Source organism: Eublepharis macularius, chromosome 2 (assembly GCF_028583425.1).
Source record: "Eublepharis macularius isolate TG4126 chromosome 2, MPM_Emac_v1.0, whole genome shotgun sequence".
Classification (NCBI taxonomy): domain Eukaryota; kingdom Metazoa; phylum Chordata; class Lepidosauria; order Squamata; family Eublepharidae; genus Eublepharis; species Eublepharis macularius.
This window is the reverse complement of record NC_072791.1, coordinates 4733057-4754685: the sequence shown is the minus strand read 5'-3', so window position 1 is coordinate 4754685 and position 21629 is coordinate 4733057. Positions and strand designations below refer to the sequence as shown.

General features: G+C 48.0%; 1 protein-coding gene across 1 annotated transcript in view; it reads left to right on the top strand.

Annotated features, from left to right (window-relative positions):
- FANCM (FA complementation group M) overlaps positions 1 to 19458 on the top strand; it is a 70164-nt gene extending 50706 nt beyond the window's left edge. Inside the window, exons 13-23 of the mRNA XM_054971715.1 lie at positions 323 to 475; positions 2664 to 4524; positions 7355 to 7437; positions 7535 to 7603; positions 9051 to 9176; positions 9638 to 9794; positions 11289 to 11398; positions 12215 to 12760; positions 15256 to 15592; positions 16363 to 16654; positions 19258 to 19458. Of these exons, the coding sequence (XP_054827690.1) occupies positions 323 to 475; positions 2664 to 4524; positions 7355 to 7437; positions 7535 to 7603; positions 9051 to 9176; positions 9638 to 9794; positions 11289 to 11398; positions 12215 to 12760; positions 15256 to 15592; positions 16363 to 16654; positions 19258 to 19372 (3849 nt within the window). The 3' untranslated portion in view covers positions 19373 to 19458. The remainder of the gene's footprint in view (positions 1 to 322; positions 476 to 2663; positions 4525 to 7354; positions 7438 to 7534; positions 7604 to 9050; positions 9177 to 9637; positions 9795 to 11288; positions 11399 to 12214; positions 12761 to 15255; positions 15593 to 16362; positions 16655 to 19257) is intronic.
- The last annotated feature ends 2171 nt before the right edge of the window (positions 19459 to 21629 follow it).

Below are 21629 nucleotides of genomic sequence, written 5' to 3'. Positions count from 1 at the left end.
CTTTGCTCAGATAAGCGAAGCCGTCTCAACGGAGCGTATCGGAGAGGTGTTCCTATAGATGTGAATTCTAGGCTACAAAGGGCTTGGTAGGTAATAATTAGCACCTGGCATTGAACCTGGAAACGAATCGGTAACTAGGGGAAGAACTGTAAAACTTCTGTAATGTACATTCGTCACCTAGCTTCCCGTAGTACCTTTTCCTTATTCCAGTAAACGTGAAAGTTTTAACAGCGATTGTTCTTATTTAACAAATCTGAAATTCGAGACAATTTCTGTCTTGCCAGCTTAGAACCGAATATTGCTCTGTGTTCGAAATCCACAGGACTCCCAAGCAGAAGATGTTAACGAGCTGTCTCTGACCGAATGGGGACTTTGGCAGAATCGTCCTTTCCCTACTCACTTGGTGGATCACTCGGATCGTTGCCGTCACTTCATTAGCGTTATGAAAATGATAGAGCAAATGAGACATGAAGAGGTAGGTCAGCTGTCCGTGGAGCCGTTTGCTTGATCAGTGAGCAAGAATATTTTGGGTGAAGAGCAAGATGGGGAGAGAATCCTGCGAAGGTCACTACAGTATTTCCGCTCTAAGAGCTATTTTAAGGCTTGCCATAAACAGTCTCTGTAAATGTTGATTTTTTTTTGTTTGTTTTAGTATGAATCACCAGACATATTTTAGGCTTCATCTACCCTGCTGCTGCCTACTCACCCATTTTTGAGAGATCCTCCTACAACTGCCATCCCGAATAATTTGCTATTATTAGCCACTGCACTGCTCATCTCCAATCCCAAATCATTTATGAACAATTTAAATAGTGCAGGTTACAATACTAATCCTTGTGGGACCCACTGCTCACTTCTCTCCATTGCAGGGACTGTCCACTCATTCCTACTCTCCACTTCCTGTTCTTTAACCCATTTTTAATCCATAAGAAGACCTTTCCTCTTATCCCAGGACTGCTACATTTATTCAGGAGTCTCTGTTGAAGTACCTCGTCCAAGTGTATGCTGTCTTCCAGCTTGCCCTTTCCCACATGCTTGTTAATCTGCTAAAGAGCTCCAGAAGATTGGCGAGGGGTTAGACTCAACATAAGAGCTTGGGACTCGAGGCATTTGGCCAGCGCACCACCGCTGAGCTCTAATACAATCAGTAAAAGGGGTCAGCCAGACTCACTAAACCTGCTCAGTTGCTGGATGTGTTATTCCATAATCCTATTAGTCACTTTCTCCCTAAGTAAATTCTGAAAGGGGATTTACCACGACATAGTTTTTGAAGTCCTATCAAAAGCATAAAATATAACACCATGAAATGCCACTAATACAAATGATAGCCACTATCTTGATCACTTAATAGCTAGGGAAAGGACTTGCCCATAAGGTTTTTCTTTCCTCTAGTAGTGAAAAACAAGTAAACCAAGAGGCTGGGTAGATCTCCCTAGTCAAGACATTCATGGGGCAAGCCTCACTTCATAACCAGTCTCATTTCCAAGAAGGTGAACTTGGGATCTGGGATCTGGGAATGATCCATTGCTTTTTCCCTACAGGAGTCACTGCCAGATGTGCCTGAGAGGCCCCAGGAGCAGGAAGGCAGTGAACCTCTTCCCTGTTCGCCCCCACTGGCTGGTCCTGGGGGCCTCCACCAAGTCCATCCGGCTCAGTAATGTCTGCTCTGACTGGGAGCAGCTCTTTGGTGTTTCGGGTCTTTCTTTGCACCCGGAGTCCTTTGACTGGAGGGGCCACGGATGCGGGTTGGAACTTTCTGCATCAAAAAGCACAAATCACCGAGCCATTCTTCCTACAGCCATCTGCACAATGAATCCCATAAATTACGTTGTGTGGGAAGAAGTAGTTTCTTTCACCTCTCTGATTATTTTTCACTTTCTGAGGAAACCATCCTTCCTTCTCAGTGAGGGATCTGCCCTGCCTTCATTCAGCTTTTAGCTTGTTCGTCCTTTGCCACTTGGCTGTGGCATCCAATGCTGAAATGAATGCTTATGCAGTTCTCTCAAGGATGGTTTTCAACAAGAGTTTTTCAACAGGCATTTCGCTGCTAGTAACTGTTGAAGCACTACTGGACTCCAGGTTAGCCTTGAATGCATAGCTGTCTGTGCAAGTGGCCTATCTTTGAAGGATTCTACATATTTGATTTACTGTGTTTGGAATAAGTTGGAGGAGAAGAAATCTTTGTCCTGCCTGTGGCATGAAGTTGCTTATTTCAGATAAGCAGGACAGCTATAAAATCAGGAGAAAACACATGCAATTTAAAATGTAAATTGTTGCTGAAGACAGAGGCCGAAGCTTTCATCACCTTATGCTTAAATATCAAGGAGATGAATTTTGAACAGGAAGAGCTCTTTCTGTCAAATGTTAAGGCTGTGATTAGCTAACTTTGGGTTGATAAGTTATCTGTAAGTCTTTGCTTGCCTTTTTTTTAAGTGCACAAGAGCCAGATTGGGGTTTTCCTTTGGGCAGTTTTTGTTTTTCTGGGACATAGAAGATTTGGACTCAGTGAGTGGTTCTAGGCAAGTTCTGACTTTTCTCTGCCTACAAGAAAGCAGGAACAGAACAGCCCTGCTTCCCCAGTGATCAGCAGGGTAATGGAGGCCAATATCTTTATATGCTAGCAAGTCAAAATGCTAATTACTTTCCCCTCCCTTTTTAATTAGGAGGACTGTTGCTATGAATCGAACATTCAGCCTTATATTCAATGGGAAGATGTTGATGCTTCGGTCATGAAGAGGCGTAAATGCGTTCTTGATTCTGTAGTGGCTCAAAAGGCCTCCTCATCTCGAAAATCCCTGGGGGTTGCATTGAAAGCGGAACGCTGCTCCTCTTTGTTACAGGATCTCGATGCCGAATGTTTGTCTCTCTTTAAAGCAACCAGCTTCAAATCTGCTAAAAAGCCTCAAGCATTAAATGCAGAGTCAGAGGGTCACAGCAATGAGAGTAGCGTTTTTTCAGGTTGTGTGCAGCTGTTCGAAGACGCCGGTCGTAAAGCCTTGCTGCATGAAAACAAAGAGCGTAGCAGTGCCAGTGCCGGCCATGAAAATGCTGTGGCAAGAGAACTTCAAAGTGCTGTCGAAGACTGTAGCACATGGGATGGCCGTAGTGTGGAGTCTGATTCTGGTTGCTTCTCAGAAGAGAATTTGCTTTCGTCTTCTCTGTTTTACCTTCCTGTACTGGAGGCGGATGGGCCTCCCATTACCGGTCTTGAGGAAGACCCCTCTTGCGGAAGAGACATTCTGATCAACATAGCAAGGCTTCTGTCGCAATCCCCCCCGTCTTTGAATCAACTCCTTGATTTTGAGAGAACAAATGAAGTCCAGGAAACCGACTCCGTGCAAAAATGTGTTTCCAGTGTGTATGCGGACAATTATTTTGAGGGAAAAAAGACTACGCACTCAGAAGTCCAGAAGCCATCCTTGACATCTCATAACACCTGTCAGCTCACTGGCTCCCCAAAAGCGTGTTCCTTGAATAACCATCTGTTGGAAACAAGCTGTGATCTTGAGGCCTCTGTTAACCAGAACAATGGGATGAACTGGGATGAACTTTTTGATATTGATGATGAAGAGCAGATTGGAACTGAAAGGCGAAGTTTGTCGGTGGCAAATCGTGACCTGGCAGAGAGCCCTTTGCAAAGGGGTGTAGAGGAAGGGAGGGAGAAGTGTAAAGATCCAGGCAGAAATATGAGCCCTGGTGAAGAAGGGTCTGTGTTTTTGTTTGGAAGGGAGGGTTCTTCTGAGAGGAGCAGACTTTCAGGTGGAAAAAGTAGGAAGCACCCAGGGTGCAGTACTGTAGCCGAAGATCTGGGAGTCTCTCCGTGGCAGCCTTCCAATGAGCATCTCCCAGTAACTCTTGGAGACCCTGTCGGTTCATTAATAATCCAGCTGGACGAAGCTATAGAAGCAACTGACCGTGCGGGTGAAGCAAATCTGCATCCTGAGGAGTTGTATGACGTTTCTCAGGATTTGTTCTCTGTTAACTTTGATCTTGGATTTTCTGTTGAGGAGTCAGAGGATGAGGCTTCGGAGCAAGTGGACAACGTGAGAAAGCATGGAAGTCACCAAGTAGCTGAAGATTCCCTGTCAAATGGCAAGTTAGCAAGGCAATTTCCATTAACCTGCAGTAATGCTTGTTTTGAAAGGACTAAGTTTTCTACTCCAGTGCACTTGCCAAACCAGAACTCTGGTCTAACGGTGACTAAAGATGTCGTTCCATTGACTTCTCCTTTGATGCCAGCGGGAGAAAAACTGTGCAGATCGCCGGACTTTGTAAGTTGTGAATTCTCTACACCAAAAAGTAGGCGAACAATGAACTCTCGAGTCCCCCGAGGAGCCAATCTGAGTTGTTTGTTCAGAAACGTGCAGGGAAGCCCAGAGGAGGCAGTTCCAAGCAAAGCGAGAACCAGCACAGATGAAAAAGCCTTGGCAAATTCAGCTGATGGTGTCGAGGGGTTTGCTCCCAAAGAAACTGGAAATGGAGAATGCAAAAACCAAAACAGCTGCAACCTGATTTCTGCTGAAGGTAAGATTTTGACAGGTTGCGGATAAGAAATAGTGCAAATTGTGCCGCTGCCACCGCAGACTTCGGAGGGCAGGTGAAAGCCAGCCATTGAGGGCCTTTCGTGACTCAGAGGAGTAGAACAGAGTAGATGGCAGAAATACAGCATGTAACAAAAGAACCGTGAATAGTCTATGGGCCATGGATCTGCCCCTTTTAGAGCAGCAAAGGCTTCATCTGACATCATGTAGTCTGAGCTGCTGTTCCTGGTTTTTGGATCATGGGTACATCTGAACACCCCGCTATGAATGCTTTTGTTCCTATGGAATCTGTCTCTTGTCAAAGCGGGAACATGTCAGCAGTACTTGGCTAGCACGACAGTTCATATTTTGAAATAAGTTCTGTATCATCTCTGGCCTGGTGGGGGGTGGGGTGGAGGCATCTGGGGGATTTAAAACATGGTGGTGGAGGAGTGTGACCGCTGCCGCCATGCCTGGTTGGGTATTTTGGAGCAAGAAACGAAAAGCAGTGGTGCCGCAGAAAAAGTAGTTTTATTTGAATAGGCTGCCCCTATGCAGTTCACTGATGCTTCTTCAGGGGCAGTATATTTGAATAAAATTATTTTTTCTGCTGCACCACTGATTTTTTTTTCCGGTTCCATGCTCTGTACTTGGGGTGACCCTCTTCTCTGGCATCTTGTTAGATATTTCAGCAAAGCATGTCATGCCTGGAGAGGCTGAGGGTATCGTACGTGAGCCAGTGTCTCCTAACTTTTTTGTGTAGTTTCAGAAGTACTCACAACAAATTGTAACCATTGCACTGAATGATTAAGGATAAACCTCTCCAACATGCAGGGCTTTTTTTCTGGGAAAAGAGGTGGTGGAACTCAGTGGGTTGCCCTCGGAGAAAATGGTCACATGGCTGGTGGCCCCGCCCCCTGATCCCCAGACAGAGGGGAGTTTAGATCGCCCTCCGTGCCATGTTGCCGAGGGCAACCTAAACTCCCCTCTGTCTGGAGATAAGGGGGCAGGGCCACCAGCCATGTGACCATTTTCAAGAGGTTCCGGAACTCCGTTCCACCGTGTTCCCCCTGAAAAAAAGCCCTGCCAACATGCATGGAAAATGAAGAGCGCTTTAAGAACTGGAGTGGTCTTTTAAAGCCGTGCCCTAATCTGCTCAGAATCTGATCTGGAGTCAACCTCATTTGTTTTACTCTAATCTCATTTTTTGCACCTTCACTTTCTTACCAAATTATCCTGATTAGAAATCATAGGGTGGGTCACTGAGTTGATATGGCACAGCAGCAGGCTTCATAGTTGCGTTCTCTGTGTGGGTACACACACACAAAGAAATGCTCAAATGCATTTTGTATGCAAAATAAGCCAGAAGCGGCAAGGGACACCAACAGAAAATATTTCTCACTCTTTAACCATACACTGCCTGTTGCCACCTGCATTCTTCATTTAACTACCCACTGCATTTGGATCTATAACTGGCAGCCAAGAGTTCATTGTCATCCAGATCCCCGGAACTCCAGTGCCACAAGTTTGGCGGAGCCACAGTGTACGAGTCGAGAGAATTAGTCATCTGACAGCGTTTAAATAGGAGAAAGGACTTTTTGTTACACTGCGACTTACCGGGGGATGATGCTCATATTTACTGTGTTTTCATTGCTTTGATTGTTGTTAATGATTGTTATATACACACTGCTTTTGAATACACTTTATTTTTGATAAGTATATACACTTGATTTTGGTTTCAGTGTATGGTTAAAGAGTGAGAAATATTTTCTGTTGGTGTCCCTTGCCGCTTCTGGCTTATTTTGCATCCATTTATTGTTGGGAATCGCCTCTGTTTTTGCACAAATGCATTTTGTGGCAAACCTAAAGCTGTGCTTATACAGACCTTCAGCCAAAGACCTGATTTGCTGTGAAGTTCAGTGCTCTGTGTCCACGAACATCCCCAGGCCTGGCTACATTTCCTGAAACTATGACATGTATGTGAGCATCAGAGAAGGGAAGGGGGGGTTAGGAAATGTGATGGATAGGGAGGAAACTACATCAGGTGGATAGGTTTAGGTGGACAGCCATGTTGGCCTGCAGTGGAACAGCAGGATTGGAGTCCAGTGGCACCTTAGAGACCAACAAGATTTTCAGGGTGAAAGCTCGAGAGTCAGAGCCCCCTTCTTCAGAGACTTCAGAGCTTTGACTCTTGAAAGTTCATACCCTGAAAAATCTTGTTGGTCTCCAAGGTGCCACTGGACTCAAATCAGGTGTGGATGCTGCTTGTACCTAGTGTTGTTTGTGGAGCTTCCTGTTGAGAAACAAGGGCTCTTCTTGTATGGAAAACCTGCAGGGTCCCAAGAACCTGTAAGCAATTGGTTCTCTTTCCCCCTTCTCTCACGCTGCCTTCTCGAGCTAGACCACTCTGTGCTTAGCTCAGCAAGGGGCTGTATCTTGCTGTGTTCCTCTGGTGGGAAATACTGTGTTCACTGCCAGAGGTGAGCCCTGCTGCACTGGAGAACATCACGCCAACAATGCCAACGTTGTAAAGAGTCCAGTAGCACCTTTAAGCCTAACCAACTTCATTGTAGCATAAGCTTTCGAGAACCACAGCTCTCTTCATCAAAAGCTTATGCTACAATAAAATTGGTTAGTCTTAAAGGTGCTACTGGACTATTTACTATTTTGCAACTACAGGCTAACATGGCTAACTTCTCTGGATCTAATGCCAACATTGTATGCCAAAAAGGACTTGCTTTTTAAAAATCCAAATTTGTGTTTCTGGCTGACTTACAAACCATTGTACTTTCAGCATCTTATTTTATTCTTGTTACTTATTTTCTCTCCCACAGTAGGTGCCAGCAGCGGAAGTGAAGATGAAGTTGTTTTTCTTAGAAAAAACAAGAGGAAAAGAAACGTGTTGGTATCTCCAAATGTGAGCCATTCACTTAAAATTAAATGCTACCAGACATCCAACAAAACTTCTCCCTGAAATTCCTTAACACATTTTATCTCATTTCTCTTCCCCTTAGGTTAATAACAGCAGCGAGTTTGAATCACCAATTCATGCTGTTGGGAAGCGTAGACGTCCATGCAGTGCAGTAAGTAGCTACGTTAGTGAGGAAAGAACTGCGATCAAATGGCTTGCTCAGCTTTGCTGAAAAGTCGGGCATTTTCCCTTACCGTTGGGAAAGGGTTTTACCTGCAAAGGGAAAAGAGCTGTTGGCTTGCTTATAGAGCAGGACCAAGGCGGTATTTTTTTCAATCATCTGGTCTCTGGAACAGCTACCTGGCTTTTTAGACTCTGACCTCTGGCGAGCTCTTCCTGGAGCTATTTTAGCTGTTGTGTATTAGTGGGATGGGCAAAGGCCTGAACGACATCTGGCAATGGAGGGGCAGAAGATGGAGCAAGAAGGAAAAAGGCCAAGGTTTGGGATGAAATTGTATCTCCCCCCCTGGCCCCCACTCACTATGAGAAAGAAGCAAATGTTTGCCTGTATCTTGTGTAAAATAGAAGGAATGCTGTACCACTTGGAAGGGGGCACCAAAGAGCCAGAGGCTGGCTGCCTTGTATGCCACCCCTTCTGCTCGCCCATGATAGGCAGTCAACTTGTTTTGCAGAGTGAAGGGCTGCCACCCTTCTTAAAGCAAGGGAAGGTGTATGTGCGCACACAGCATGAGACAAGCGAAGGGTCAGACCTCGTCATACGAAAGCCATCTCTCCTTTTCTGAAAACCACCCTTGGGGCCCTTTTAGGCACAAATTTGTCCATTTGTTTGAGTGAGGGGATGAGTTATTATTACTGTTCTATAAATCCCGAGCATACAGGTGAAGGGAGGTCAAGTTCGCATCCTCCCATTATTTACCTCACTGCAGCCCTCAGTTTGAAGCTTCTAATTTCCTTCAAAGAAGTCCTGGCTCCTCAGTGGATACTAGGAAGTTGGTGAGATTAGGTACGGGCTGGGAGAAACATGCTGAAAGGAATGAACCTGCTGTTGGATTTAGCTTGTGCCCCGGTCCCCTCAGTCCCACAGGGTAGGAAGAGGCAGAGAAACAGCTCATCCTCCATTGCAGAAGAGCAGAGGACATTTTAAGAGCCTGTGAAACAAATCCGTCGTCCTGTCTTCTTTGCCATTTGGCAGGGATGATAGCTTGGTTGAGCACTGATCTCCCAGTGAATTTCCTCCTTATTGGCTGAGAGACAAGTAAGTTACAGGTGGGAATATTACCCAAATACAATAATGATTCCTAACATGTGATATAGTAATGAAGCACCTGAGCAAAAATTTTAATAAAATGAGCCAAACTTCAATAAAGTATCTGTGTGCACCCTTAGCAGGCAATAATATAGGTTGTAGATAGCTGAGTGGATAGAGAGTCCCAGACGCGACACTTTTACCAGGGAAACGTGACAGGAAATTGTCTAGATTCCCAGCGATAGTCTATGGGATCTTATCATGTACAAAGGCTACTAAAAATAGCCATTGTGCATGGGCTTGGAGTTGGTAGGGCTGGCTTCTTCATCCTAGTGTACGTATCTCATTCTAGCTGGATTGGTCTAGTGAAGACAGCATGGATCTTCCCAAGAAAGCAAACAGAATTTGCGTCACAAAGAGCAAAACACTAGTCAGAGGTGTGAAAAGGCAGAAGTGCTTAGACAGCATCGCGATCAAGGTAAGCCTGTTGCACGTCTTGACCGTGAGTGTTTTGTTACTTGCCCTGTTACTGGAAAGTAGCTTATGAAACAGCAACTTGGGAAATTGGGTGGAGTTTTCATAGCAGAGGGGTGGTCTTTGGCAGCCTTAGCAGATGCTGCATGGAAGGCAGGCTCCGAGGATTGGTTATCCACCTTGGATTGCAAACTTCCTGGTGTGACAGTGTGGAACCTCCATCCCAGCCGACACATTGGGCAGTAGCCTTCCTTTGGCTGGAGGAACTCCCTCCAACAGAGGAGCCTCCCTCCCTCCATCTTATGCGGCTTTCCACCTTGCTTTGTGGAGCGCTGGGATACAGACCAACGTGGCTTGGAGCCCTTCTGCCATCCCTGAAGCCTTCAGATCTTGGGCAGGCAGGGCCTTATGAATGTGCACTGGAGGACAAGGGGAGGTGGCTGGAACTCTCTTGCTTTTACGCAGAATGCAGCCAAGCAGTTCATAGATGAAGAGGCAGAACTTTCCGATGACGGAGCAGTGGAGGTTTCTTCCGATGAGACGGGGGACTCAGAGCGTGAACTGAGCTCCTCCCTCAATCAGTTTCTTAACGATGACACACAGATTATGCAAGATTTAAACGGTACGTGTGGAAACGCTCTCGGTTTTTCTGGTAAAGAGCATTATCTCGGGTCTTTATTTGGCTTTAGCCAAGGGCAGCAGGTCCCTACATGTAGCGCTGGCATGGATGTACTCGTGGTACATCTGTCTACCAGGACCAACACATGTTTATGTCCACGTGACTGAGCCAACGGTCCAGTATAGTTTACTTAGACTAGAAAGTATCTGGTGCCATGAAAATATAGGCTCTGAACTGGTGTTCAAAACTTTGTAAAGAGAACAGTAAAGGTTGGTGAACAAACAAAACTGTAACACCCGAACGCATCTAACTAGACCATTCTTAACTGTCTCCTGGCGACTGGCTTCCAACTGTCTCCCTCCGTCCACACCAACCTCTCCTCAGCTCTGCTCCCTCGGAGTGAACTCCCTCCCACTGTGGGTGAGGCCTTTTATCCCTTCTCTCAGGCACCGCCCCCCCTCCTTTCCTATTGGTGCAATTTTCTCCTCAGACTCCCCTCTTACCCAATCACAGAGGCCAAAGGGAACCTGGGAAATGTAGGCTCTGCAGTCACTTTAGTGCAGGCTTTCCCAGAGCCACTAGGCCTCACTAGGCCCAGGCTGATAACACTTAGACAAGAAAGGATTTGGTGCCATGAAAATACAAAAGGAGGCTCCACCACGTAATACAGGATTGGGTAGAAAGTTTTACCCGGTAGAGCAGATTGTTCATGAACTCCTGAAGCTGCTTTACACTGAGTCAGACCATTGGGCAAGCTTGTCCCCTCTGGCTGGCAGAGGCTCTCCGGGGTTTCTGGCTGAGAAAGGTCTCTCACATCACCTCCTCCTTGATCCTTTTTAAACGGGAGGTGCTGGGAATCGAACCCGGGACCTTCTGCATGCCAAGCAGGCGCTCTACCACTGCTCTGAGGCCCCTTCCTCCCGTCAACAGGCACTTGATGTTTTTTTCAAGTAGTTGTGTTTTAACTATTATTAACTGTACCTTTGATATATTAGATCCGATTTTATATTTTGTTTATAATTTTTATAAATTAGTTATGGGAACGCTAGGCTTTATAACTGTATATTATATTGTGTTGTAGATTCCCTTGAAGACGTCTTCTTGGTGAAAGGTGTAGGGAATTTTAATCTGAATGAACAAATATTTTTTCCTACTTGCACCATGGGCGTTTTGGCCTGCTTTTTTATCTCTGTAATTGGTGCGGTCCTCTTGTTTTTCTCCTCTACACACAGCAGACTTTACATCCTCTTCTATATTTGGCCAGTTTATGTACCATGCATCTGACGAAGAGAACTTGATTCTCGAAAGCTTATGCTACAATAAAATTGGTTAGTCTTAAAGGTGCTACTGGACTCTTTTTGATTACATGAGAGACCATTTAAAGCATCTTTGGCATGAAGCTGACAGTAAAGTGCAGGCTGCCCCTGTATGGAGCATTTATTTTCCTGCCGCTCCAATTCTCCCTCTGCCTGACTCCTTTTGTTCTTCTCTGTTCAGAATCTGAGATGCAAGCGGTTTACCTGAAATCTGTGCGAAGCCCAGCTGTTGGCAACAGGCAAGGCAGGATGGTGCGCAAGCCGTGTGACTTGGCAGCCATTTTCTCACAGGTAGAGAATCAAACAAGGAGCGGGGGGGGGGGGGGAGGATTTGTCCTGATGTGCCCGTGCTGTGAGATTTGAGTCCGGCGGCACCTTAGAGACCAGCAAGATTTTCAGAGTGTAAGATTTCATGAGTCCGAGCTCCCTTCTTCAGGCGCCGCTGTTCCGCCAAGGCTGTGGAATAGCTGGTTTTTGTACTACCTCCACCCCCGAAACCTTGTTGGGGAGGGAACGATTGATGAAATCACAGCAAGGATCCATTTGGCAGCTCCCATTCAAAGGCTGGTTCATTGCTGTGACTGGGTCCAGTGTGCTTCTGTCAAAGGATAAACGGGGGCCGTTTGGTTGTAACTTTTTCACTCGGGAAAGCGGATCAGGAACTCGCTGCTTGGAGCCCCAGAAATGCCTCCAGTCCCCAAAAAGCGCATCTCAGAGTTTCGCCAATTGCAGCAACTTCCATAGTGAAGATCGGTGAGTTCTGGATTCCTTTTTGTTGAGCACTCTTTCCAATTTTTTTTTTTAAAAGTTCCCAAACTCCCGGCTGAACCAGACACTTACTTCATACGCCAGGAGGCATTTGTTTCCCAAATCCCTGTGAGACGCTGCACACATTTGTAAACCCAAGCGTGGAGCCGTCCCCAAGTGGGGCAATGCAAACCTCTAAAGATCTGCTTCAGGGCTGAGTGCCAAGTCAGGAGTGCCCGTGAGGTCTGTGGCCACAGGCTCTTGGCTTCGTTAAGTAGAGCGGGCTTGCAGGTCTCCCTTCTTCTGCTTTCCCTTTTAAGATGAGTGCAAATAATTGCCTGGGCCCAACTTTCTTTCCAGGTTCCAGAGCAGGATGAGAGCTACTTAGTGGACAGTTTCTGCGTCCGGGAGGACGAGGAGGAGGGTCAACCCAAGAGCAGCTCGAGTGAAGGGGAGGAAATTTGTCTCGACTTTGACCTCTTAGAGGAGGAGAGTTTTGCAGACGGGAGAAAGCAGTATTGTACCCGGCGCAGGAAAAAGCTGGAAAAGACCCATGCAGAAAAGCCTTCTGGGAGGCCACTGCTGCGGGAAAAACCCTCCCGGGTTCGGATTTTGGACAGTTCTAGTGAAGATGAAGAAAGGGTCGATTCTGAGCAGCTGGTGGAATCACTACCCAACGGTGACACTGCTGCCGGCTCTCATTTAGTCCCATCACTGGCTTCGGACCGCTCCCGCCACCGCAGAATTTCCAGCCCAGAGAATCAGCGTCATCCACCCCAGGAGAGCAGAGCCCAGATACTCCTAGGCCTGAAAGCTTCCTTGGCAGAAGAGTTGGACTTCCAGCCTCAGTGCAGAGATCCAGGCAAATCTGAGCTACGAGGCCGGGACTTCCAGAGTACATTGAAGGTATGGACTTTCCTCTCTCAAGCGTCTGTGAGGTGCTTAGACTAGTGGGGTCGAAGAGCAGGAAAGGGTTGAACAGCTTTTCTGGAGACGAGAGACCTCACCTCAAAAGCATCCCTGGCGGGAGGTTGTTCAGGCCTTTCTTGGGAATCTTCAGAGAAGGAATTCCACAACCTCACAAGGTGCTTCACTTATTTATTAATTGATTGGAAAATCAAGATTCAAGTCCAGTAGCACCTTAGAGACCAACTAGATTTCCAGGGTGGGAACTTTCGAGAGTCAGAGCTCCCTTCTTGCCCCTAAAGGCACTTGGTTGTGGCAGCTCCTGAAGTGAAACACGATAAAAATCATAAAAAGCACAAACAGTAAAAGCCCAGCCAGAATATACAAAGCGCGCAAAACATTTAGCAGTTTCAAGTGATGCTTATGAAATAGTCTCAGGCTAGAGTCTGGCTATAAAAACAATGTTAAAGAATCAACTCCTTAATTAAAAGCCTGGATGAAAGAAGAATGGCTTTCCAGAGGTAAAGAGCGGCAACTGTTTATTTTATTCATTATTTGTTTTAAATAAATAATGAATAAAATAGTTGCAGGTGCTCCAGGTGACTTAGGAAATTTTAAAAGCCCCGTGTTATGGTTAGGAAAAGGGAGGAGGGAAGGGGCTTTCCTTGCTGGGAACAACCTGCGATGCAGATTTCCCTGGAAGGCACCCTGGTAGGTCTCTGGCCACCACTCAGGGATCTCCTGAGAACATCTAGACTGATCTGCTGAGAAGTGGCCCTTCCAGCTCCGTCTTAGCAAAATAATAAAGTAAACCCTGAAAAATATCTTATACGGAACTAGGTAGTGCACAAACGGTCTGGCACATAGGGAAGAGATTCAGAGAAAAATCCCAGATAAATATATTGTACTAAGGAAGCCAAACACGCCTTTATAGAAAGGTTTATTATAGGGAAAAAAGGGGAAAGGGGGGGGGGTGGATTCAAAAGGAGGACAAAATACAAAATCCAGGGGAAAGCACACTATCACACAGCACATGGTCTCTCAAATAAAACAATAACGTTGGTCTAACTTGGCTAAGTACACTTTCAGAGCAATCCTAAGCAGGCCTACTTGGAATCAAGTCCCATCTTATTCAAGGGGGCTTATTCCCATGTAAGCATTTTTAGGATTGCAGCCTTTATCTAGGTTATCTAGGTTGTAGCAGGTCCCTCAGAGCATGTACAGAGTTCCTTGCAGAACCAAGATAGTGGAGGAGTCCTTGACCGCTGGCCCACTGGTCTTGGGGGGACTCCAGGTGTTACAAAATGGGAACAGAAAAAGTCCATAGCCAGATCTAACCAATCCTAAGCAGAGCTCCATCTCTGATGTCACAGAATATTTCTATCAGAGAATTATTACTGGACGGTCCTGCCATTTTAATGGCTCTGCACTAACATGTCAGAAAGGGAAGCTGGCCCAAACTGGTTGCCCTTCATCAAAAAAACGATTAAGTTTGGCGTGGTATTTAAGAGCAGCAGAGCTCTAATCTGGAATTTATATAATATAAATAATATAGTGTTTAAGAGCAGTGTAGTTCAGAGGCAGGAGAAATGTTTTATAATAATAATAACAACCGGGTGCTTATATACCGTCCTTCTGGACAGATTAGTGCCCACTCAGAGCGGTGAACAAAGTCAGTGTTATTATTATTCCCACAATACAGCAGAACTGGGGCCGAGAGGAGTGGCTTTTACCCAAGACCACCTGCTGAGTCCGTGGCATTAGTGGGTGTGGAACTAGCAGAGTTTTGATTTGCAGCCCAGCCACTTAACCACTATGCTACGGTGGCTCTATAGTTTTGGTTTTGCTCATGGAGGTGAAGTTTTCAGCTTTTAATCAGGGGGAAATGGGAGGGAAGAGATGGCTCCTGCAGGAGATTGGGTGCTGTGCTTCGTGTTCCTTGGTCCTGATCCACCAGTCTCCTCGTAATTGTGTGCTTATTGAACCATTGGCTTTGAGATTTGACTGCCCATTACTGGTTTGAAGTGCATTTTTGGAGGTATTTTGAGCGTGATAGAGCTTTTTAAAGAATAAGTGAGAGGGAAATGTTTTCAAGTAACAATCTTGTTTTGCTTAATGCAAAATGCAGGGAGGTGATAGAAAATGAAAGGTGTGATTAAGAGAAAGCAACTGGAAACCAAGAAGGAGAGAGGTGATTGCTCCCTGTCGCACACCGAAACCTGTACTTATGTACATTGTTCATGGGTCCGCAGCCCAGAGGGCCAGAAGCATTTATTGAAGTCAAAACTGGGTTAAAATGCTGCGTCGCTTTTCTGATACTTCTGTTTTCTATGCAAATGTTAAAATGCATATCAAACTGTCTGCCTTGCTTAGAACTAGAAACCTTGGCCAGATGCAAGCCGAGGCTCTCAGGCATGCTGCCACTGAAGGCCAGTCCTGAACATTCCAATGCTGATCTAAGCCTGGTCAGTTATGCTCTGTTGTGATGCTTCCAGCCAGGGGACTCTTCACGCTGCTCCTCTGCTTCCACGCGGCTGCCCCTTGGCTCCCTGGAGAAACCAGCGCCCCTCTGCATTCTGGCGGACAGTCGGGAGATCTCCTCTGGACTCAATGTCATCTCTGCTCTGAGGGCCGTCCACGGCATCAAGGTTCAGGTGTGCTCCCTGGGCAGCTGCGATTACATTGTCAGCAATCGGCTGGCGGTGGAAAGGAGGTGCCAAACGGAGCTGCTGAAGAGCACACACAGGAGCAAGGTGGTCCAGCGGGTGCAGCAGCTGAAGAGCAAGTTTGACAGGATCTGTGTGATCATTGAGAAGGAGAGAGCCAGAGCAGGTTGGTGTCGTGGCCTGGCAGGTCTTCCCTCAGCCCTCCAAGTGTCTCTGCTTTGCTCACTGTTTGCTTTAGTGAGGAATGGAGGCAACTGTGAGCTGAGAAGAGAGGCGGTAACTGAGAGGGTGTGCTTGCTTTCATTTAGCAAGCTGGAGCGCAGACCTTGAACCACATGAGCAGCAAGCAGTGTTTAGAACAAAGGGGGGGGGAGAACAGGGAGAGAGGCCAGCCAATAGGAGAGAGTTCTAGTGGCTGAGTCGAGCAAGGTTAAGACAAGAAACCGCCCCCTTTACCAACACCAGTAAAAACAATTTTTGGAGCATTCGGACGGCGGAAACAAAAGATTTTTTTTCATAATACATAACAGGTCATGATCTATATTGGTAGTGGAGAGCGCTGTCATGATTGGCTTATGGCGACCCCTGCTGGGGTTCGCAAGGCAAGAGATGAACAGAGGTAATTTGCCACTGCCTGTCTCTGCATAATGACGCGTAGACTTCCTTGGTGGTCTCCCATCCAAGTACTAACCAGCGCTGGCCCAGCTTAGCTTTTGAGATCTGACAAGATCAAGCTTGCCTGGGCTATCCAGGTCAGGGCATGACCTCTGTAGTGGCAAGACAGTGGCATGGCTAGCCCCGCAGGGTCCCCAAATCTGGGCCTCCAGCTGTGAATCCCATCCCAGCTGGCCCACGGACACGAGAACACGAGATCTTCAGAGCGCTCCTCTGGCTTCTTGGAGATGCCTCGTCTATCTTTGTGCTTCAACATTTCAGGAGAGGCCCAGAAAGGGTTCCACAGAACCAAGCACTACGACGGCCTCCTGTCAGCCCTCCTCCGGGCCGGGATCCGAGTGCTGTTCAGCTCCTGCCAGGAGGAAACGGCCAAGCTGCTGAAAGAGCTGGCCCTGGTGGAGCGACGCAAGAACGCCGCCATCCTTGTGCCTGCGGAGGTGCAAGGGCCCAGCCAAGATGCCCTCCACTTCTACCTCAGCATGCCCTGCGTCAGCTACGTGATGGCTCTGGCCCTGTGCCACTGCTTCCGCTCTGTGAAAGAGGCGGCAAACAGGTGAGGTTACGCGATGGCGGCCTTGGGCAGGAGCGGGACAGCTTGAAGCCTGTCACAAGATTTGGGAAGGGGGCAGTCCCCCGCCCCCTGCCAAGAATGGTGGGTGGTCTGTTGCTGGACTTCTCAGTGATTATCTCACCCTTTTGAAAAATGTTCTCAGTCTATCCAGTGGTTGTGAATTCCACGATTTAAATCTGGGTGTTGTCAGGAAGTGCCCCCTCCTGCTTGTTCCAAGCTTACTTTCAAGCCTGGGGTTTCTTTCTGGAAGAGGGCACAGTTCTCTCCCCCCCCCTCAGCTGCAGTTTTGTTGCTTTGAGAGAAGGCCACCGGGATCAGGGGATGGCCGAGGAGGCATAGGAAAGGCCCATGGGATGGGGTCCCCCCCGTTCTCATTGCCTCTGGTGTGTAAGGCTTATTGCCAAGAAGATCTCAGATACCCGACTGTTTGTGGGGAGGGGAGTAGAATTTACATTAAGGAAACAGCGCATGGGGGGGGGGGGATTGTCCTGCACCTACGAGCATTCCATGGTCTCTGTCCAAAAAAGTGTACAAGAGACGCCGTCTCATATTGTTTGGCCTTGGTCATCCTTGCAGCCTGAGAAGTGCCAGGAGTGTGGAACCGTCCTTCTTCTGGACTTGTTGGCAAAGCGGGATACCCTTGACCTGCGTTTTCTTTTGGACCACCTTGCAAGCAGCCGCCTGGATCAGGTCAAGGGTCCACTTTATCCAGCATCCCTTTGCACACAGTGGCCGAACCAACGCTTGTAGAAGGCCCACAAGCATCCAGAGGCTTAGGCCCCTCCGCCTATTGGTGCCTGGCAGAGGCTTACTGCCTCGGAGCGTGGAGGTTCCATTTCATTTTTAGCATAGTTAGTGGCCATGGATGGGCCTGCCCTCGGTGACCCGTCGAATCCTCTTGAGAGCATCTGAGCGAGCAGCCATCCTTGCATCCTTTGGCCACAAGCCAGTTAGGCATTGAGAGAAGAAGTCCTTCCTTTTGTCTCTCTAGGATGGAACTGGGGGGGCACCGTCCCACGGTTATTCCCATTCTCCCTGCAGGGATGGATCTTGGAAGATCTCCCATGCTGTTTAACATCAGCATGAAAATGCTGGCTGAGGTCAGCGAGAACCTTTGGGCTCCAGTGTCCTTGCCTGCAGTTCTCTCTCCCCCTTTAATCTACTCCCAAGGAGGCTTTCAGAGGCCCTGAACCAGGGCAGTGGTGGGCTGGATGTGGGATACCCCCACCCAGGGCGGCAGGGCTGACGCTTGGGGAGGACTTGCTCAGATTGCATTGGGGGATCGTGTGAAATTTTGGCATTTGAAAATGTGCGGCAGCCCGTTCGTTGTCTGGGGCTAGTCCCACGGTTATTCCCATTCTCCCTGCAGGGATGGATCTTGGAAGATCTCCCATGCTGTTTAACATCAGCATGAAAATGCTGGCTGAGGTCAGCGAGAACCTTTGGGCTCCAGTGTCCTTGCCTGCAGTTCTCTCTCCCCCTTTAATCTACTCCCAAGGAGGCTTTCAGAGGCCCTGAACCAGGGCAGTGGTGGGCTGGATGTGGGATACCCCCACCCAGGGCGGCAGGGCTGACGCTTGGGGAGGACTTGCTCAGATTGCATTGGGGGATCGTGTGAAATTTTGGCATTTGAAAATGTGCGGCAGCCCGTTCGTTGTCTGGGGCTAGTTGATGGACCATGCCCATGCCTATCCTGAGCTCCCTTCATTGGCTGCTGGTTAATATCTAGGTCCACTTTTAAAGCCCCCATATCTGAAGGGCGGCCTGTCCCTGTGTGTTCTGGTGCGGCAGCTTTGTTCTTCCCTGCATGGTCTACTGGCAGTGCCCCTTGACTAAAGAGTGTTTGACACCATTCCAGGCTTGAGCCTTTTCAGTGCCCCCCTGCCCCCCGGTGCCTTTGGAACCACCTCTTGGAAGAGGCTGGGGGCTCCTACCGTCCTGGCTTTTTTGTGAGGAGGAGAAACAGCCATTCCAAAGGGCTTTGTGGGCAGCCTGAGCAAAAGGGGAATACTCACTGGTGGTTGGGCAGGGCATGAACTGTTTTTCTATTGGTTTTAATGTGTGTTTATATCTGTTCTTAAATTTTGCTTTATAAAATTGATTTCACATTGCTGTTACTTGCCTTGGGTCCTAAGATACTCAGGAGAAAGGAAGGCTTATTTATAAATATTTTAAATAGAGGACTATTTTTCTTTTGCCCCTCCTTTTACATTTTTAAATTGACCCCGGTTTGCAGAAATATTTTCCCTGTCCCCATTATGTGGATTCAGAATTGGATTCCTTGATAATGGCAGACGACTGTTTCAGAGAGCATTTGGGGTTACAGACAACCAGCACCCCTCCCACAGGACATTGCATTGCATTCCCATTGCAGCTTCTGTTTTATTATTTTTATTTTGCAGTCATGTGGGTCGCCCCAAGGAACGTTCACTCTTTGTTTTCCCTCTTGCTGTAGCCCCAGGATACTAGGAGATAGCAATGTGCCATATTATGTGTCCCACTGCAGCTACCCGGAGCAGCGTGTACCCTTATTCTGTGTTTTGTGGCAGAGACTCATCATCCCTTCCCCTTCTGCCCTTCTCTAGTTCTCCAGGTGAGCTGGCAGCCCGTACCCAGGTGAGCCAGCAGAAGGCGGAGGAGGTCTACCACTACATCCACTATGGCTTTGACAAGCAGATGTTACCTGAGAGGATCACGTAAGCGGCTGTAAATCTGAGCTGGCCGCCGGATCAAACAGATGCACTTTATTGCTATTGCCTGATTGTCTTGTAAATACATAAATGTAAATAAACTCCTTGAAACAAGATTTGAGTCTCGTGCAGGCTCCTGTTTCCCTCTGCAGGCGGCTGTTCCATCAGCCCTGGTCCCCCATGGAAGCACTTGGGCAGCAGTCTTTGCCCTTGGCCTGTCGCCATCACGGAAGGGCCTGCAGCAAAAGGTTTCTATGAAACAGGACAACGTTTTGCCGAGGCCAAAAGAGGAAGGTTAAGTGGCCAACAAGGAGGAGCCAGCAAGGTGAGGAGAACGCAGGGCAGCCACCAAATGGACAACGGGGCAGGATGACTGAACAGAGGAAAGAACACTTCCCAGTAAAGAAAGCAAGGAACACAGGGTTGCCCTTCCCTGCGATGGTTGCTCTCACTGGGTAGTCTTCAGTGCAGGCACAGATTATGCCCGGATGAACCACAGGTGTTGGTGAATGCAAGCCTGTTTGCATCTCTGAGACCTCTGAGTGCCTCCCCCCCCCCCCGCCCGCCAAGAGGGGCAAGTTCATTTACCCAAGGAGGCAGGGTGAGACTCTCAAGAGACCATGAAGAAACTTCTCCCCGCTCCTGAAATTCACGTCCAGCAAATTGTGCTGAATGGAGGCTCAAGACCCAAGTAACAGCACTGCGGATGTAAATGGGACAACCTAGATGAAACCAGCCCGTGAATCTTGGGTTAGGGTTGATCGGGCTGTAAGCACTAATGGGCAAGGAACATCAGCCAGAATGCAACATAACCTTGAACGGTCTGCCTATCACCAAACAGATTAGCCGACAAGGCAGCCCCACCAGAAAAACACTGGCTGTACCGCTCTCACAGGAACCATTTATGGTTGGTCCTCAGGGATCTGCATCTACCAGGGAATTGTCTGCAGCAGCAATAAGAATAGCTTTGAGAACACGACGATTCCTGGGACTCCAATTCCAAAGGGCTACAGCTTGTGCTTGCTTCTGAGTCACAGAAGAAAGGCAGTATCCTTGTTTTGTTTACGCAGAACGTTGTTCTAGGTTTGTATAGCCTGGTCTTGCATAAGAGCTGTAGAAGAAACCAGGGCATAACTGATAACGATGGGGTCCAGCACATTAATGTATAAATACCATTCAATGAACAGCCCAACCCAAGGAAGAAGCATTCGTAGAAACGGTTACACCAGGAAAGGGAACTGAGAAAACTCAGTGCTGAGAATGAACCAAGGCCTGAAGGCTCTAAGAAACCAATTCTGTAACAGCCTCATGTGAAGGCAAAGGAATGGAACCGCAGTGCGGGTGGCAGCTCAACAATTTCTGAAGGAAAAGGGCTGGTTGAAAACGAGGAGGAAAAGCCCAGGCTCAGGTCCTTGGGAGAAATGCATGAGCTATGGTGGAGTCCAGGACTTTCTCCACAAATTGTGCTGTGCAGGGACCAAAATGGATTTGACCCAACAACTCCAACAAACACAAGAGCTGAAGAGGCCAGAAAGTGAGCAGCAGATGGTCTGAAGAGAGTCTGGGATGGGGCTGTGTAGTGGAGACGTGCAAGAGCCTCGAGGCGGCCTGGGAATGGCGTTTCTCAGGCGGCTGCTCTTCCAGCCCTTGGAAGGTGCTCACTAATCGCTCTGGGCTGATTCTGCTCTCTGTTCTTACTCTCAGCCTCTTAAAGGACTGGGGGTGGGGGGGATGAGCCTGAGATGTAGCTGATTATTAGGCCTACCAATCATGACTCAGCAGGCTAAGTTAGTATAAAAGGTGGGTGGGAAAAGGGTCACTAGAGGACAGGGTGAAGATGCTGTGGAACAAGGCTCCATGGAACGTTTGTTGCTGGAAGGAGTTCCCAGTAACAGAGGGGGACGGAAGACACTGCTGGAGCAGTCGTACAGTCTTTGGTTGCTTCCAGAGCTTTTTTTCTGGGAAAAGAGGTAGTGGAACTCAGTGGGTTGCCAGCACAGGGGGCGACTCTTGGTGGGAGGTGGTGCCCCTGGTACCACGTGTGTGTGCAAAGTGCACGCATGCTCCCAAGGCCAATGATGTCACTTTGGGTCAGCTGGAACAAGGGGCAGTTTTTAAAAGTTTAAAGTCACCCTCAGCAAAAATGGTCACATGGCTGGTGGCCCTGCCCCCTGATCTCCAGACAGGGGAGTTTAGATTGCCCTCCGCACCGAGTGGCGCAGAGGGCAATCTAAACTCCCCTCTGTCCAGAGATCAGGGGGCGGGGC